This window comes from Martes martes (genome assembly GCF_963455335.1).
Source record: "Martes martes genome assembly, chromosome: 4".
NCBI classification, from domain to species: domain Eukaryota; kingdom Metazoa; phylum Chordata; class Mammalia; order Carnivora; family Mustelidae; genus Martes; species Martes martes.
In genome coordinates this window covers 90,790,361-90,810,449 of record NC_137891.1, presented here as the reverse complement: position 1 = coordinate 90,810,449, position 20,089 = coordinate 90,790,361, and the positions used below count along the sequence as shown (strand labels likewise).

The 20,089-nt window shown below is 41.4% G+C and overlaps 1 protein-coding gene across 1 annotated transcript in view; it reads right to left on the bottom strand.

Annotated features, from left to right (window-relative positions):
* Positions 1-8,910: 8,910 nt before the first annotated feature.
* Positions 8,911-20,089, bottom strand: part of WARS2 (tryptophanyl tRNA synthetase 2, mitochondrial) — a 102,245-nt gene continuing 91,066 nt past the window's right edge. Inside the window, exons 5-6 of the mRNA XM_080800759.1 lie at positions 13,952-14,070; positions 8,911-11,352 (exon numbers count right to left, since the gene is read on the bottom strand). Coding sequence (XP_080656885.1) covers positions 10,904-11,352; positions 13,952-14,070 — 568 coding nt within the window. The 3' untranslated portion in view covers positions 8,911-10,903. The remainder of the gene's footprint in view (positions 11,353-13,951; positions 14,071-20,089) is intronic.

Sequence of the window (20,089 nt, the reverse complement as noted above, 5' to 3'; positions counted from 1 at the left end):
CCTGCTTGTGCTCTCTTTCTGTCAAATAAGTAAATAAAATCTTTAAAAAAAAATAAAATTTCCCCATGGCAAACATAAACACTCAAGGTCAAGTTGTTGGTAGTTCTTTGTGACTTTCCAAACAGAAAGACTTTCTGCTTTCCTAAGGAGCCTCTCTTTAATACCCTGTACCTAGATGAAGAGCATAAGGCACAGACATTTGAATACTGGCCTTCCTAATAACTTCCCTTAACTCCTCACTATGTTTCTGCCTTGGCATGTTCAAAAGTCTCAAATATCTGAATTGGATTTCGACTAAATTTGAAAGTGAACAGTGTTGAGTTTGATCCTAACTCCACCAAATCAGAAGTATTTTCTATCTCAGCCACACATCCTGCCTGTTTCAATGGTGAATAGCAACTGTCACTAAGGCCGGGCTCTTTCCTTTGATCAGTTCCATTTTTTTAAAGGGGATTAAAGGATGGAAAGATGACTAGAAAGCAATGGGGCCGATATATACATTTTTAAACACCGGAATTTATTTATTCAAATTGGAGTTGTCCTTCAAAGAAGATATCCTGGGATTCTCTATCTTATTCAAATGACTGTTCAAAACATTTTTGGAATGCCTCTTCTGGAAACGTCTTTAAGAATAGCTTACCAGCCACATGAAAGACGGCATCATCACTTACTCCGGGTACTCTTTTCCTCTTAGCCAGATAATGTGGGTACACTTCTAGAAAGCAAAGCTGCTCATACCGAGGAAATAACTCTAAAAACTAAGGAGGGTCGGGTGCAAAGCAATATCTTTGCCCAGAGAAAGTATGTCACCTCCACGGTGTCCCTGTGACAGAACACAAAGCAACCAACGCAGTGCCCCAGAGCAACGGTGGGTCCGTCCCACCTACACCCAGGGGCTCCAGAACAAAGCAGCCCCCGAAAATGAGAGTAGAGTCCTAGGGAGGGTGTCCCTGCCTGGAGAGTCCCAGATAATTAGCTGCCAGGCCTCTCACCTTCCCAACCTCTCTAAACAAAATAAACGAAACCATAAAAACTAGTGCTTTGGACTAAGAATCAGACTAGCAGGGCTGAACAGTGAAATTATAAAAGTCTGCCGATGCTTTAACTGATGAGGAATCATCTATAGGTTAAGAAATACCAACCCAATGGCCAGCCGCATGTTTCTCAAGCCCTCCGCACCCTGTCGTCTTCCAAAGGGCATACCAGGAGAAAACTACCTTGCTCACTACCCGTGGTCACTACCCAACCCAAGCCTGCTACCGGGGGGGGGGGCTGGAAATGTGGGGGACCTCATGCTCCAGCCTATACATAGTACTGGCAACTGGAGGTGGAGGATGTGTCCCCTTTATTCCTCATTGTTACTTCCAGATCCCTCATTCCTCCCTAAATCCCCTGGCTTGGGAACCTGGGCCATCAGCCTACAGCCTCCCAAGACCACTCCCCTTCATTTCTTGAATCTTTACTTCCTGGCCCTTTCTCACTGTCTCCAGTGCTTCTCTGGGCAACGTCTTTGTGGTTGCACATTGAAGTAAGTGATCTTTATAATACCTTTAGCTTCTCTGATCTTCTCTTCTCCTGAGATCATCCTTTCCACCCTATATATACAATCCTTCCTCAGGCCATCCCTCACACTTTATTATCAGTACCAAGAATTACCTGCTCATGAGCTTGAGTTCTCAGACTGACATCTCCTTCACTTCTTGGACACCCCTGGGGCCTTCAATCAACTGATCTTGCTATCTTTTTACTGTTTCCACACCCCTCACAGCCTCACCTCCCCCCTTGCCTGGTTTGGATGCCATGGCTCATTGTTAAACCCACTTAGAGCCTTTGCCACTTTGACATTTTGTTGCAGTTACCTAGCAAAGCCCAGGTCTAGGTTAAATCTGACTCTTAACTATAGGGAACAAACTGAGGGTTGCTGGAAGGGAGGTGGGTGGGGGGATAGGGGGACGGACATTAAGGAGGGCACTTGAAGTGATGAGCACTGAGTGTTTTATGCAACTCATGAATCACTGAATTCTAACTCTGAAACTAATAATACAGTATATTAATTAAATCACATTTAAATAAAAATTTTTTAAAGAAAATCCAACTTTTCCTGCACATTGCCTACACTCACAAAGTGCAATGTGGCCAGAACAAAATCGGCTGCCTTGACTGATAAAGTCATGTTCCCTACCCTCAATGCTGTCTGCTGCTTCCATTTAATTTTCCTGGGACCTTCCCTTTCCTTTTCCCCATGACTATGACTGTCCCTTTCTCCTCAAGCATCCAAGGTGTCCTTCCTTGTCTTAATTCTCTGTCGTGGACCTTGATCCCTATTTCACTAGGAAAATTAAGACAACGAAGAGACTTGGGACCACTTGCTTTTCTACCACACGTAAAAATGCACCCGCATCTCTGTCCCTCGATTCTTCCTCCTATCCTGTGCTCTCCCATCTAACTCCAGCCTGTTCACAGGTGCTGTGGATCCCATCCTTTCAGCAATTGTTCCCTCTCTCTCCTGCATCACCACATTTTCTTTCTCTGCAAGATCATTCTCATCCGCATACAAACATGCAATTATCTGCCCCCCGCCCCGCCCCGTTCCATATCACTATCCTCCTGTCCCATTTCACTGCTTCTCTTTCCAGCATTATTCCTGCGAGGGTTGTCAAGGTCACTGTCTCTCATTTCCCTTTTCCCATTTCTTCTTAAACATATTCAACTTTTGACCCCTCCATCCACCCAAACTGCTTTGATCAAGGTCACCCCCACGTTGCTAAACCCAGTGGTCCTTTTCATCCTGCACTTTACTTGACACAGATTAGCCCTTTTCTGGAAAACAGCTTTTTCATTTGTCTTCCAGGGTAACGCTCTCTTCTGGTTTTTCTTCTGTCTTATTGGCCTTTCTTTCTCAGGCTCCTTGCTGCGTATTTTCTCATTTCCTTCTACCTTGAAATAGGATCAGTCCTTGGACCTCCTCTTTTCTCTGTCCACACTCATACATGCAGATTTCTTCAAGACTCCTGGCTTTAAGGGCTGTCTCTATCTTGATGACTCTCAAATTAATATCTCAAGCCTGGACCTCTCCCTGACCTCTAATTTTAAATATCCAATTGCCCGCTAAACATCTCCACATGTCAAAACCAAACTCATGATCTTTCCAAATTTACTTCCCCTACAGTCTTTCCCATTTCAGTAAACAGCTACTCCATGCTTCTAACTTCTTAGGTCAGAAACCTTGAAGATATCCTTGACTCCTTTTTTTTCTCTCAGATATCACAACCAATCTATCAGCAAACCCTGTTAGCTCTCCTTTCACAAATAGATCCCAAATTTGACATCTTGCCACTTCCATCACTATGATGGTACTCCAAGGCTTCCCTCTTATATGGATGATTAAAATAATCCCCTAACTAGTCTTCCCATGTCCACATCTGACCCTTATACTCTATTTCCCAATACAATGGCCAGCATGAACCTTTTCTTTTCTTTTTAAAGATTTTATTTACTTATTTGACACAGAGAGGCAGAGGGATCACAAGTAGGCAGAGAGGCAGACAGAGAGAGAGAGGAGGAAGCAGGCTCCCTTCTAAGCAAAGAGACCGATGCGGGGCTCGATCCCAGCACCCTGGGAACATGACCTGAGCCGAAGGTAGAGGCTTTAACCCACTGAGCCATCCAGGCACCCCCAGCATGAACCTTTTCTAACTTGAGCCTACAATGGCCTTCCAGTTCCATTGCTCTAAATTAAAAGCCAATATCCTACAATAGCCCGGAAGGCCTTGGCTGCACTAGAGTTCCATCTTCATCTCCTACTCCCTCTTTCATTCACCTGTCTCTACCTACAGTGGTTTCCTTGTTACAAGTCAAGCACATTCCTGCTTTTGCCTTTGATGGCCTCTCTGGACTGTGGTCTCATCCCAGATTTTACCTTGCCATCTTCCTCACCTCATTCAGTTTTCTGCTTAAATTTAACCTCAGCAACACCATCCTTTATAAGCCTATTGAAAACAAGCACTCTGTACGGGTTGGGAAGGGCTGTCATAACAAGAAGCCACTGACTGTTGAATAGTCCTAGAGCAAGATGTCAATCTGTTTGGTTTCTTCTGAGGCCTCTCTCCTTGGCCTGCGGATGGCCACCTTCTTGTTATGTCCTCATATGGTCCTTTCTCTGTGCAGGGGCACCTCTGATGTCTTTCTAGGTGTCTTAATCTCTTTTTATCAAGACATCAGTCAGATTGCACTAGGGCCCACTCTAGCAACCTCATTTTAACTTAATTACACTTTTAATGGCCTGGTCTCCCAATAAAGGCACGTTCCCAGGGTGCTGGGGGTTGGAGCATCAATATATGTATTTTGGGGGGTGGGGGAGTCCACAAGTCAGTCCCATAGCACACTCTAGTCCCATTTTCTTTTTATTTCTACATCACTCATCACCTTATGCCTAACCATTTACTTTCCTTGCTCATTTATTGTCTGTCTCTCTCTATTACAATATCAATTCAAAAAGGGTAGGGCTTTTTGTCTGTTTTGTTCACCAATGTTTCCTTGGTGTCTAGAGCAGGGCCTGGCACATAAATAAGTGCTGAATAAATATTTGTGAGGTTATTTAATGAATTTACACAATTATCTGTCCTGTGAAGCCATTTGAATCTTTGGTGCCCTCAAAGGCACTTATAAACAAGTATACATACAATAAATGCATAGTAATTTATGGTGCAGATTTCAAGTGCAATAAATAGGTTAATTAGTGCCAAAGCACACAGGGAATACTTAAGTGTAAAATGGGGCAACAATTCCTATGCTCTATATGTGTTCATGAAGACAAAACACGGTTATATTTTGCCAAATATCTCTCCATGTGTTAAATTAGGAAAAGATTAGAAAGTCATAAGAAGAAAGGCAGAGATTTCTGGGGCCCCATGAGCTCTCTCGTGGAAGGTTCTTGAAGATTGACAGGAGTTAACCTGCCTGCAACACCCAGGGGCCTGTTAGGCCTGGTCAGCCAACATAAGCAGATCACAATGATGTAATTCTTGTAACATGAATCCTTGCTGGGGTACAGTGGTGGGGCCAGCTGGAGTCTCACAGAGGGGTCCCTCTCTAGCCTGCCCACACTGTTCAATTTACTCCCAATAAAAATGCAATAAAAAGCTCACTTGCCTCCAGACTGTTGAATGCTTTTGATTCCGAATTATTTGGAATAGGAATCCTGACTGACAGTATTTTGGGGAAGAAGATGGATGAAACATCCTTAAAGGGAAAAAGAGGGAGAGAAGGAAATAAATTGGTTGTATCTTACCAAGCTAGATGGTAGTTTCAAGACCCTGAAAGATTTTAGAAACACGGAAGCCGGGCTAAAGTGATTTCTAGCAGCAAATGACTTTGCTCCTAATAGTGGGTGGGGAAATTAAACCCTTTCTTCAAAAGATGTCCAGAGCTTTCAGCAACACTAAGTGCTACCTCTTCATTATCACAGAGTTAGTATCCTAAGTATGGCAGTTTGGGGATGTACTAATATTTATTTAATTTTTTTAAAAAAAATATTTATTTGCTATAGAGAGAGCACAAGTGAAAGGCAGAGGAAAAGGGAGAAGCAGACTCTAAGCTGAGCAGGGATCCCGATACGGGGCTCAATCCCAGGACCCCAGGATCATGACCTGAGCTGGAGGCAGACACTTAACTGACTGAGCCACCCAGGTGCCCCTAACACTTATTTTATATGTTACTATTATCTAAAGTGTTTAGCATAAGAACAGTTTGCTATATTTAGTAATAACATTTTGTGTAGCTTTTGGATTTTCTACAGATTTCAGTGAGCTTAACCATCTCTTGTTAAGAAGAATAATGGCTAACTGATTTTAATCTGAAATAAATTACTTTTTTTTGCATCTATTGTCTCCTTTGTTTCTTCTACCTTTATCGGCCATTAAATCTGAAGGGTGTACAGGTTTTATACAAAACACACTGAGTCCAAGACTCTTTATTCTTGGGCATTCTCTTTTCTAGCCCATCACTGATGCCACATTAGTCTAGTCCTGTCCAGCCTAGAATTCCAAACACTGAAGATCATGATGAAAAGGGTGGCGACAGCGAAGACGGTACTTACCTTTTATGATGCCAACGTCAGATACTTTCAGAATACTTGGAACGTTCCTAACTTGTGCTTAATGTAATTTTATGACTTTCTCACTCATGACTTTAATCCATGCTCAACTGTTTTTATTTCTAGACAATATAATCCTTTACAGGGTAGTAAGTACTGTACTTTTACTACCCATGGTATAAAATAACTCTTTCTGCTTATTTGTCTTTCTTGGCTTCAGGAGATCTCATCAATTCTAATCCTCATGATTAAATCTTTGCTTACCCTATTACAAACGTAGCTTTAGTTATTTTCCCACTTTTGGATTTGCGTCGACCCGCATGACCTAAACTTTTAGGCTGTCTATAAACAATCACATTTGTAAACATCTAAGCTAAATTATTTTGAGTTAATCTGATGAAGAAAGAGGAGCAGACAGGAAAATAGCAGACCATCAAGGCAATAATTGTTTTTATGACTGATTATCTATTTATACCTTTTAATCTCAAATGTCAATTCCTTGACAGAGGCCAGTTTTTATTCTTTTTTGGTCCCCCAGTACAGTGGTTCTCAAGCATTAACAGGCATCCAGATCACTGGAAGGGCTTGTTAAAACCAACTGCTGAGCCCCACCCGTAGCTTCTCGTTCAGTAGGTACTCTAACAAAGAGATCTCTGGATAAAGTGGCTTAAATACAATAAAAGTTTATTTTTCACATAACAGTCCAGAGGTTGTTAGGGAGGGCAATCCAGGGCAAAAAGACAGCCTACTTATTGAGTTCAGCGATGCAGGCTGAGGGGCTGATTCCCCCCATCTTTCTCTTGTGGTTTCTATCCATGGGCCCAATGGGCTGTTCCAGTAAAGATGTGCGCGTGTGGAGCAACTTCCTTTAAAAGAGACGTGTCTTGGAAATTGTGCACATCACTTTTGCCCATATCCCACTGGCTAGAACAAATTCACAGAACCATTGCTTGCTGAAGGGCAGGCTGCAAATGTGGTCCCTACCTGGCACTCTGTTCTCTGCTAAAACTAAGGGAGAGGATTCCATCCCTAAGAAGGAAGGAGAGACGAGATACTGGGGCATGGTGAGGAGTCTCTGCCACAAAACCTGATGGCAAATCCCTGTATCAGGTGATGAAAATCTGAACCACACTAGACTGCGCTGTGTGAGCAAACAAAGAACTTTTGGGGAATAATTACAGGAGCATTGAAGGAAGAAGCACAGGTAGGACGAAGGGAGGCAGGGAGGGAGAAGTGAGGGCTGAGGTCACGGGACACACAGGAGAGGCTCACAATCTAGACTGGTCAAGAAGGGGCACACCATTCCCTTGGGCACACTGGATAAGTGGTATCAATGGATTCCTAACTCGGAGATAACAGAGAGTAACAACCAATGTATGACCTTACAAAAGTGGCTGAATCTTTATTTTACTTTACTTACTTTACTTTACTTACTTAAAAGAACAGCACTGATCATTCCTATCTTATAGCCTGAGAGACATATGAAGTGAGATATTGCATATAAAAAAACAGAGTGCCCCGGCTAGAGCAAGTGCAGACTAGTACATGCTAGCTCTCATTACTCCGGTATTGTTCAGGGAACTCTATCGTCTGTCCTTCTCAACTAATCCTTTCACTATCTTCATGAACTCTCCAGCTGAGAGTTCTCTCTCTGGAGAGTTCTGACCTGTATGTGTTTGACCTACTACAAGCAAAATCAGCAAGCTAAATTCCTTTACACAGCAGTGTCCAACGGACATTTCTGTGATGATGGTAATATTCTCTAGTCACGCTGTCCAACATGCTGGTCATTAGTCCCTGAGGCTAGTGAGCACGTACGGAGCACTCCCATGTCTCGGTCTCCTTCTTAGTAATACGAGACTGGTACCAGGAGTGGGTTCTGAGAATTAAACAAGAGAATACATATAAAGCAGTGGCTCTCAAAGTTCATTCTGATCAGAATCACCTGGAAGGTTGTTGAAACACAGATTGTTGGGTTGATCCCCCACATTTCTGATTCAGTAGGTCTGGGGGAGAGCCAGAGAATTTGCCCAGTCATGGTCACACCACAGGGCAGGGTACCGCACGTGGAGAACAGCGTTCTAACATTCTAAGACATTTGGTAGGGTGCCTGATTCATGTGACAACTCAATAGTGTTATTTAATGTGTGGGGATCAGCATCTTAAAGATTTCTGAAAAACAAGCAACCCACACTTTAACAGAAACCTCTAGCCCATTTTCAGACACTATTTCAAGACATGTTTATGAGGTTCCTACATAGCACAAGATACCCCCATGTGTTCCAAGTGATGGTCTGTCAGAGTGGGTTTGAAATAGGGTTTGTCAGCCTGTAGAGCTAAAGAACACCAAGTTACCTGGCCATGGTCACTGCCATGTGAAATATCTTTCACCATTTCAACTCTCCACAAAACATACGGAAAATGACAATTCAAATCAGCTTTTGAGGAGGGCCACAAGTTCGATGTCTCTCCGATTCTTCCTCTCAATAAAAAGATTGTGCTGAGGCCTGTAGGTAGGTGGCAAGGAGGGAAAAGACATCTAGGTTCTCATCTTGGCTCATTTACCAACTTCCTGAGGTCACTGGCAAGTCTCTCAGTCATGGCTGTGGATTTTGGACCTGAGGACCCCTCAGGTCACTTGCTAAGATAACCAGAGCAGGATGGTCACAAGCCCACCCTCACTGTGAGGCCTTTGCTCCTTGAAAGTCATCCTAGTCCCCTAGTTTTTCTCCTCAGAGATTCTTTCCATGGCACCTTCAGTTCTGTGGATGAAAGGTGTGGCAAGCGGATTAAAAAAAATACACAGACACAAACAATTGGTTTGATAGATCCATCTTTACTTTTGTCATTTTCCAGTATTCACACTTTGGTTCCTTTTAAGGGGTGGGGGGAAGAGCCCTGGAGGAACTATGCCCAAAGAGGCTCTAGGACTTTAGATATCACATTCCAAGGAAAGATCCCGAAAAGGATTTTGGACCTGGGGTGGATTCCGGGATGCAGTGTTTTGTGTACTTAAATCAGTTCTGCTAAAGGACTACTCTACTTCCTTTTCTTAAGGAACATGAACAAAAACTCTTTGTGGGGCACCTGGGTGGCTCAGTCGGTTAAGCTTTGGATTCTTGATTTCAGCTCAGGTCATAATCTCAGGGTCATTGGATTGAGCCCTGTGTCAGGTTCTGCACTCAGAAGGGAGCCTGCTTGAGATTCTCCCCTTCTTCCTCTCCCTCTGACCCTCCCCTTGTGCTTTCTCTCTCCCCTCCCCCAAATAAATAAATAAATAAACTTTTAAACAAATTCTTTGCCCAACACTCTAGTCCCTTATGATCATGGTACCCACTGACAAAAAACCTTACAAGCAATTTCCCCTACAAAATCAAGCTTGCTAACAGGTCCTGCTATGGTAAGTCAGGATTGTCATTTCCATATTCAGAAAGTGCGGAGAAGCTAGGTTTTAGAGTGACTCATTATTACTCAAAGAGGCTGAGGTAGAGGGGAGGTGAGAAGCTTCCACTCATCGGGAAAATCTGAAATGTCAGGCCTCATTACTATGGTGGTCTGGCGGGATACTTCGAAGCGTCTCTGCCTTGAAAAGATTAGGAGACAGAACTTGGGATCTGCTTTGGGGATTCCGAAAAGCAAATACGACCAAGGTTGGCTGAATCCAGATTTAAAGCAGGCAGCTATTGGTTGAATTACTGATATGAACAGTGTCTATAGTTCAGGTCTTATATTTCAAGTATCCATGTTCAAAATAAGAATGTTTGGAGTCCCATAGATCCTGCTCTTTATGGTTCTGTGCTATGGGAAAAACAGCACTCTTTAAGGAGTGAAAGTTTTAATCTTGGACCTGTTTCTTACTGAGTGATAGATACTGCACAAGGTAATGTATTCTCTGGGCCTTGATTTCCTCAGGGGTAATATGCCAATCCCCCCGTACATTTCCCAGGGGGCTGGTGATGTTGAACTAGGAACGAAGGCAAAGAAGTACTTAACTACGAACAGGATCCTGGAACCTGGGTTCTTGTAAATTAATCAAGCAGAAATCATGGAAACTTCTCAGAAGATAGTATCGTGCATTTCTGAATTAAACAAAATAAAACTATACTTACTGGGACAGTCAGCGTGGTTTCATCAGGGACAAGTTAAGCAACTTAAATACATTTAGACAGGGACTATCTCAGTGACAAATGAACTATAATAATCAGTTTATTTTTATAAGGTCTCAACACAAATGGGTCCAAACGATATCCCAAAGATTGTAAGTCTAAGAATCTAAGTACTACCTTTTAAAAGGGTTGGGACAGAGGGGCACCTGGCTGGCTCAGTCAGTGGAGTGAGAGACTCTTGATCTCCAGGTGGTGAGTTTGAGCCCCACATTGGATGTAGAGATTACTTCAAAACAAAACAAAACAAAAACGTTTAAAAGGGCTGGGACACATAAAGTGAGCACCCCTAATAGTAGGTACTCCAGAGAGAGAGACAAATGATACCCTTGTTTGCCAAATTACACCTCAATCACATTCGTGTACCTAAATTCAGGGTAAGGCATGTGCCGCAAATAATTCAGGATTCACAGAGTCAGGCCTTCTTTCTTTCTTTCTTGGTCACAGCATTTGCTGACAGGATTTAGAACGCCGCTCTATTGGAAAGTTACAAATTCTTACTGATCATATGAAGCCAATAATCCTGTGTACCAGAACTAAATGTCCCCAAGCCATCATTTTTCATTTGGGAGGAAAGCTGCCTTTATTAATTAGGAGTGCAGAGGCCACAAGATATAACAGCCTTTCTGCCATGCGGGGAAGCTTCCTATAGAAACCCCACCAATTTCTTCACCTCCTGGCACACGGGGTGGGCTAGTTCTTTGGCTTTGGCGGACCCCATCTGTAAAACCTTCTCTAAGTGGCCCCGGTCCATCTTCAGTTTCTCAATCTCCCTCTTGATGGGAGCAAACCGCTGGATCACGGCGTCGGCCACCAGCAGCTTGTAGCGAGCCGTGTCCAGGCCTGCACCCTGCTGGACCGCTTCCTCTATGGGGAGGCCGGCCACTGCTGCGTGAATGGCCACCAGGTTGGAGACCCCGGCTCGGCGGGTTGGCTCGTAGGTCACCTCCGATGTGAAGTCTGTCATAGCCTTGCGGAATTTCTGCACGATCTCCTCGGGGCTGTCTGTTATCCTGACTGTGGCCAGTTTATCAGGGTCTGATTTGGACATTTTGACAGAAGGATCACGGAGGGATTTTACCCTCTTCATGGATGCTAGAGAACAACACCAGCAGACGCACACCGACACCAAAGCCAGAAGACAAGAACAGGATCAGAATACATCACACCAGGAATGTCAGTGTCTAGATCTTAGAAAGTGCCAAGGGGACCAAAGGGCTTTATTATTATTATTATTATTATTATTATAAACGAGTACGGCTGACACGCCATGTTACTCCAATCTCATTGTGCTACACTGATTTGACAAATTTATACATTATGCTATGTTCACCACACATGTAGCTACTGTCCATCACCTACAATGCTACCACCCTGACTATATTCCTTATGCTGTGCCTTTTATGTGCCTTTTATTCCCGTGACTTACTCATTCGTAACTGGAAGCCTGTACTTTCCTCTCCCCTTCACCCATTTTATCTATCCCCCCTCTTCCCCTCTGGCAACTATCAGTTTGCTCTCTGTATTTACAGGTCTGATTCTGCTTTTTGTTTATTTATTCTCTCTCTCTTTTTTTAAAGATTACACTCATGAATGAGATATGATATTTGTCTTTCTCAGTCTGACTCACCTCACTTAGCATGATACCCTCTAGGTCCACCCGTGTTGCCTCGGATGGCACAATCTCATCCTTTTTTATGGTTGAGCATATATGATTGAGCATGTGTCTAAATACCACAGCTCCCTTATCCATCACCTGATGATGGACATTTACGTTGCTTCTGTATCTTGGCTACTGTAAATCATGCTGCAATAAACACAGGGGTGCCCATATCTTTTTGAGTTAGTGTTTTCATTTCCTTTGGGTAAATAGCAAGTAGTGGAATTACCCGATCATAGGGTATTTCTATTTCTAATTTTTTGAAGACTCTCCATGCTGTTTTCTACAGTGGCTGCACCAGTCTGCATTCCCACCAACAGTGCACGAGGGTTCCTCTTTCTCCACATCGCTGCCAACACTTATTATTTCTTGTCATACGACCTTATTATTATTTTTATCTGATTATAAAAATAGCAAATACCCATTGTGAAAAATTCAAGCCATTTATACAAGCATGAAAATAAAGATCACCTGAAACATGTAATGAAACTGTTAACATTTGGTTGATCATATTTTCATGCATCTTTTAATGCATACATACACATACAATGTTTAATCTTAGACAAATGAAATCATTCTGCGTGTTAGCCGTGCGTACCTTTCTAAAAAGTCTGGTCTATGTCTTTCCTCTCCTTCTCTCTTTTCCTCTCTGCTCATCCCTGTTAGCTAATTACCCTCTGCCTAGAACACTGCCCTTCCTGCCCCCAACAAATTTTAACAATCTATGGCAATCCTTTCATTTCTTTACCACAGTTATGTAAGTGTATACCAACACACACACACACACACACACACACACACACACACACACGTGACTTGGTTATTGCTCTGATAGAATCAAGATGTTAAGCTGTGCTTTATAAACCAGTGTTATTAATAACTGCCTGTTTTATGGCTATTGCAGAAACATCCAAGTTGAAATACGTAAAATAATAATAGGCAAGAACATTAAACTATTACTTATTGCTAAAAGAAGCTTGATTTCAATACATGGTAGGCCCATTTTTTGTTTGTGTGAATTACTGCAATAGCTTAGAAATTTATACCTGCCTTATGCTTCTGAACGCATATCCTGGGCCCATGTTATACTCCTATAAAATGTTGTCAGTTTAATAAAGATGGACAGAGCTTAGGCTCAATGATCTCTGCCCCTGCCACAAATCTACATCCCTACCAAAACGTTGGTAGAGAAGCACAGCTTCTTTCCTCTAGAACCTTCCAAACTTGTGTAGCCTCCCAGCTGCTGGTGAGGCTTCAGATCCGGTGGGGGGATTATACCTTCTATCAGTGTTGGGCATTTAAGAAAAGAGGGTGTGAGAATGATCAACTCCTTCTTGTTTTATCAAGCTGGTGATTCAGCAGTTCTCCTTCTTAAGGCTTTGTTTTCTTGTGACTAGGGAAGGCAAGGTCCAATGGCTTTGGAATCAGAAGATCTTTGCCATTAACTTGATATGTGACTTGGATGCAAAATTACCCTTGCCAAGCCTTAGTTTCTCCATCCATAAAATAGGGAAGAATATATGTATATATTATATATAATTCATTATAAAGTATTGCATAGGTTACTATATTAATATTTAATATATTAATACATTAATTTATTAATATATATTCAATATAACATAATTTACTAAAGAAATATAATTGGTAAATTATATAATGCTTTACAATGAAAATGATTATTTTTCATTTTTAGTCTTTCCCATATATACTTTTCAATATAAAGTATTATATAATTTACCAATATACACACATATACATATGTGTGTGTGTTACATAATTTAATGAATTTGATTATTTTTCATTTTTAGTCTTTCCTGTACTTTTCAAACTCTTTTGGCTATTTTATTCAATAATGTAATGAGGTTTGCCTGTCCCACAGGACAGAGAAAGATGGGGATTCTAGTTCCAAATCCTGAAGCCAGTCCACAAGAAAGCCAAGTTTAGTCCCAAGGAAATTCCAAGCTCCAGTCCATTATCCAATCCTGTCTTGGACACCTGGCCTGATTTAACAGTCCTGTGTTTGTTACTTACTCAGAATGGACCTGGGCACCGGGAAGAACTTGCCATACTTCTTGTTAAACTCTTGTGCTAGACCCTGCACAAGCTCCATGTGCTGGACTTGATCCTCCCCGACAGGAACGTGTGTGGACCTTTAATAAAAGACAGACAGAAAAGCTCAGCAAGGCTCCTGCTTATACTGAAATGATCTTGCAAGCAGCTGCATTTCCTGTGCCTATTTTGCTGTTGGTGTTCAACAAATGTTCACCAACTACAGAGGGAATGTTGAGACCCAAGTCTTTATCTATGTATCGGACAAATGCCAAAGAGACATTTGTCTACTCTAGTTCTGTTTCTTCCATAGCAGAAGAATACAGCCATCAACACCGTGTGACAGGATCTTGCTGGGAGGGAGGAATGGTATCTCAAAGAGCATATGCTCGAAGCATAATTGTATTTTAAAACCACTCCTTGTTCCCTCACCCAGTCAGCACACATTATCCGAGCTTCGACCAGATGCTTTTTACTTCAGTGCTTGTGCTCACACTTGAAAGCCACTCCACCCCACCCTGCAAATCAAAGATGGCAGAAAGCTCTTCAGGCAAGAGTTTTTCCTCCCTGTCATACGGGGAGTAACAAGATCTTTCTGGAAGAGGCTCCTTCGTTTTCCAGTAAACTGTAATCACAGTCAATTAATATGCCACGGGGAGCTTAAATGAACAAATCTATCAGTACAGTATAGAGAGATCTCAAAAACAACGTTGAATGAAAAAAATATCAAGTTGTAGGAGACATGTAGAGTACACTGACACATAAATCTTAAAAGTACATAGGAAAATATATTGTTTACAGCTGCATGTGTAAGTATAATAATATTCTGGAAGCTCCTCCACAAATCCATGATTATAGCCACCTCCAGAGAAGGAAGGAGGAAAATGGCTCTGGGAAAAAGAACAAAGGAAACCTGAATTTTATCCCATAATATTTTATTAAAAAATAAAGATGCGAGACAAAAATATTAGAATATAGGAGTTCGTTACCATTATTTTAATCTCATATATAAAATTTGTAGTGTTGGATCTCGATGAGGTACATCAAACAAGGGAAGAATTAACCATTACAGAGAAGTCTTGCTGGGGAAAACTTTCCCCTGAAGTATTACTAGGGAGAAACAGGAGATTTTAAGTCTTTTATTTAAGACTTAAGATTTAAGTCTTTAATGCTTGGCTGGGGAGTTTACACTTGATTATAAGTTTACACTTGCTAATAAAAAGAGAATAAATTGCTATCACTTCTTGATCAAAAGAGTTTAATGTTCCTCCTGTGAAAGCAGCTGCCTGAAAGTCAACTTGAATATTTACATGATAATGGTACATTTTGAGTGGAAAAATAACAGCTTTTCAAAACAGCTTCAGAAAAGGAAAATTATTCTCCATTGTTATGGAGAGGAAAACCTCTTATACCCGGTTAAGGAGTGGTTCTCAAAAAACTGGCAGAGATCTTCTTATTTTCCTTGTGAATTATTGTCCACAGGCTACTGGTCCGCTTAATAAAGCTGTCTAGCATCCAAACTAGCTACTTTAATATAGTACAACACTGGAGAGCGTTTTGAAAAAATTTGAAAGATCCCTCATTATTTTGCAATTATTTTTCTTTTTGCAAATTACTTTCCAGTCTTTGTTGTTGTCTATGTGGATGTATAATTTTACATAACTGCAGTATAATATGCATACTATCTTTAATGTTAACCTAATAGATATTTCCCATGTTTCTAGATGGTCTTCATTAACAGAATTTTTTAATAGCTGCATAAGAACATTCCTGTACTATAGTTACAGAACTTTAAGGAATTTATATGATTTCATAGCAGGTTCTTTTGAATATTCACATAGGGGGAAATTTTGATTCAAGTTTATATATTTATATTAATATTATTTGTATTCAATTTGATTCAAAATTGTCTTTTATAATAACCCAGAAGTCCTGGGAGACAAATCTGGTGAATATATATTCAGTACTTTCTGGTCAAAAGCAAGTTATGATTATTAGTTAATGAAGCTAATATTTGTTTGTGTCATAAAATCGTTCCGTGTATATTTCCTAAGAAATGCTGATAAATGTTCTGAAGTTTAGAATAAGCAATAGGTTTGAAAGCAACTCCTTGACACTTCTTTTGTATGGAAGTAACACATTTTATTTATTAAAGAAAACCTCTGAACATTAGTTATGTTTTCATATAGCCCCTCAAATACTCATGTAGTTGGGCTGTGTGTGTGTGTGAGAGAGAGAGAGAGAGAGCGAGCGAGCGAGAGATTCAGTATAGCACTCATTTAAGAGCACAGGCTTTGGGGATAGGCCAGTTTCAAATCCTGACTCTGACACTCATTTTGTGTTACTTTGGGTAAATCATACAATTTCTATCATAGGCAACTTTCTTACTGTAAAATGGGAATAATAATATTTACCCCATACTGTTGTTGTGGAGATAAACTAAGACAAGGCATGTATGGTGCTTAGCACAGTGTCTAAAATCTTCATAACCCTTCAAATCACGGTAGCTAGGTAGGAAACAGAATTCTAAAATGGTATTTCTAATTCTAATTTCTAATTTCTAATTCTAAAATGGTATTTCAGGAAGGTGTTCAAGGGGCGCCTGGATAGCTCAGTCGGTTAAGTGCCCCCCCACCCCGCCTTTTTTAAAGATTTATTTGAGAGAGAGAGAGAGCGTGAGCATGGGGGTAGGGTAGAAGGTGAGAATCTTTCAGCAGACTCTGAGCACAGAGCCCAAGGCAGGGCTTGATCTCACAACCCAACCCCTGAGATTCAACCTGAGCTAAAACCAAGAGTGGAGGCCTAACTGACAGCCACCTAGGTGCCCCAAGCACCCGACTCTTGATCTCAGCTTGGGTCTTGATCTCAGGTTCCTGAGTTCATGCCCCACACTGGGCTCTGTGCTGGGCATGGAGCCTACTTTAAAAAAAAAAAAAAAAAAAGTTGCTCAAGATGCATTGTCTATACAGCTAGAGGTTCATTCATTACATGACACTGATTTCAACTCCTCTGGCCTGGAATGGTCTAGACTCCATTAATGAGTGCCAACTCCCTGACTCTTTGTCTTTGCTTCCTCCAACTCAGGACCAGCCAGGGAAAGTCATAAATACTCCCCAAACTAATCACATAAGAGTCTCCCTTCTAGTTGGCCAGCCTCCAGCCTCCCTGTGGCAACAACCTCAAATCAGAGCATACCTGAATCTTCCTTTTCGCCACCACAAAGCCTCTCCGCTCCCCTGCCTGCCTTCAAGTCTCTTCGAAACATGAAACACGAAATCCAAGGGATGGTGGAGGTTTCCCCTGCTGTAGCAAGCTCTGAATAAATAGCCTCTATTTGTTCTCAGTGGGTGGTCTTTGTTTAAAGCTGATCACTACAGGATTTAAACACAGAAAGCACACCTTTGGAATCATGGAAATAGGTAAAAGGAAAGACCGCTCAGTCTGTATAGCATGAGACAGACAACAAGGAATCAAAAAAGCCCGTCAATATTTAATGATGTGGAAAAATAGAAGACAAAACAGCAGGATATAAATTTGGGGAAAAATACATATAACCTGCACTCACGCTAAGGAGAAGCCACGGTGGTTAGAGTGGGGACTCTCGTCAGGCAGTTCTGTGGTCAGATTCCATCCTGACCAGCTGCATGTGCCCGGACAAGTTACTTGACCTCTTCACTCTTGTGTTTTCATTTTAAAACAACTGCGTACTCCTGGAGTTGTGTGAAGAGAGAATATAATGATGTACGCAAAACTTGCAGCCTAGAGCCTTGTACATGGAAGGCAAAGAAGAGATATTAGCTTAAAAAATTGATTTGAAGGAAATGCACTAAGATGTTCCCAAGATCAGAAATAGTAGCAGTGATTTTTAATTCTTTTCTTGTTGAACATATGTACGAACATTTAAACTACATTAGAACATTAAAATAAACTGTTGACTTTCTCTCTGCAAGACTATAAAGACAGCGAAATCGTGTATCCTGGATAGCTTATAGGTCAAACATCTGAGGCAGGGAGTTAGGTCTGTTGGAGACACTTCCTCTGGTCTACTAGAATGTTCCTCCCATAGCTCCAACACCTTGGTTCCTTTATTTTGGGTCTAAGCTTAAATATCACTTCCTCAGATAAGTGTTCCCTAAGGACACTCTCCAAAGATGGTTTCTCCCTCTTATTCTTTCCTTTCTCCCCCCGCCAAGAAATCTCTACCCCCAATGCGAGGCTTGAACTCATAACCCCAAGATCAAGAGTTACATGCTCTTCTGAATGAGCCAGCCAGGCACCCTCCCTTTTATTCTTTTCCACATATCCTATTCCTTTTCTTTCTAGTATTATTCCTAATCGAATTATTTTATTTCATTTGTTTATTTAATTGTATGTTGTTTTCTCTCCTGTTAAAAAATAAGTTTTTTGAGAGCTTGTCTGTTCTGTTCTTAATTTCTAATCCCCACTAGAGCTGCCCAGAGCTCAAGAAATATTTATTGAATAAGTAATCATTTCTTGACCTTTAGGCTAAGATCAAGTATAAATATTTATTGAATAAGGGAATGATCCCAAGAAGAGGGCACTATGACCCAAATAGTTTTACAGCAATAGAAAAATCACAATGAAATCAGTTCATCATCAGTTTAGAGGATTAGAGCCCAGACCCAGGAGTCAGACTACCTGAGTTTACACCACAGCTCTACCAGCTATGGGATGAGCCATCATAGCCCCAGCTTCCTACTTTTCTGAGCCTCTGTCTGGAGTTGGGGGTCATGATGATGCTTACTTCAAAGGACTGTTTCAAGGATTAAATGAGATAACCAAGCACAGTACTTGACAGTAGAGCTCAATAAACACTAGCTCTTGATTAGAATATATATTCATTAATATCTGACCTGACGAAGGACAAAATAGTGAAAGACTGATCCTATCAGGGACCTTACTGTGAGGTCCATTGTGACTTTTTTTCAAACCAGGATCACTTTCCTTTTTTGATTGGTGATTTATACCACAAACATAAATACTAACGTATAATCTCAGGGATAGTCACAGATCTCAGCAGCAATCCTGATACAGAGAGAAAACATATTTGACCTATCTGATTAGGCAATCCCCAAATATGAACAGCATGTTATAGGGAATCTGAGAACCCCTTTAATTTAAAGAAAACAGAGACAGATAATGAATGGAAAGGAAAAGCACAGGGGCGCCTGGATGGCTCAGTCGGCTAAGTGTCTGACTGTGGCTTTGGTTATGATCTCAGGGTCCTGGGATAGAGCCCTGCCATCAGGCTCCCTGTTTAGCGGGGAGTCTGTTTGTTCCTCTCCCTCTTCCCCTCCCCCTGCTTGCACTCATTCTCCCTCTCTCTCTCTCTCTCTCTCAAATAAATAAATACAATCTAAAAAAAGAAAGGAAGGAAGGAAGGAGAAAGAAAGAAAGGAAGAAAGGAAGAAAGAAAGAAAGGAAAAAGAAAGAAAGAAAGAAAGAAAGAAAAAGAAAAAGGAAGGAAGGAAGAAGAAAGCAAGCAAGCAAACAAGGAAGGAAGAAAGGAAGGAAGGAAGGAAGGAAGGAAGGCAAAGCATAGGGACCATGACAACAGATCAGGAAGCAGTTTCTCTTCTTCTGAGGTCATATATGAATTTAGGAAATTCAACATAAGGATCGTTAGGGCTTTGTCTGTTGCTCTCTTCCACACAGCCTGGATCAGAAGGTCCCTGGCTTCATCAGTGGTAAAACCAAAAACGTTCCTTTTTATGTTTCCCTCGGTGCCCACAAGCCCGCATGCGCTCCTCTCTGAGGTAGAGGCGCACAACCCCATCTTTCTAAGTCTCCCTTCTTTGACTGGACTCTGCTACTCCTGCCTTGTGATTCTAGTGAGGCTGACGTGCAGAGGTCACTTTGACTCCCCCAAACCAAATTAGCCAACAGGGCAGGTTAAAAAGCAATTACAGTAGCCCATAGGAAATCACAATGGACTGCAGCTAACACAGAAAAAACAATTACCATAATCAATACACTTTAGGCACATCAAAATGAATATTTCCACATGTCAAAATGGTTCCAGATCCACAAAGCAACCAAACTAAACAGAAAACACATTTAGTTTTCATAATGACTCTACATGCGTCTTTGCTTTCTGTG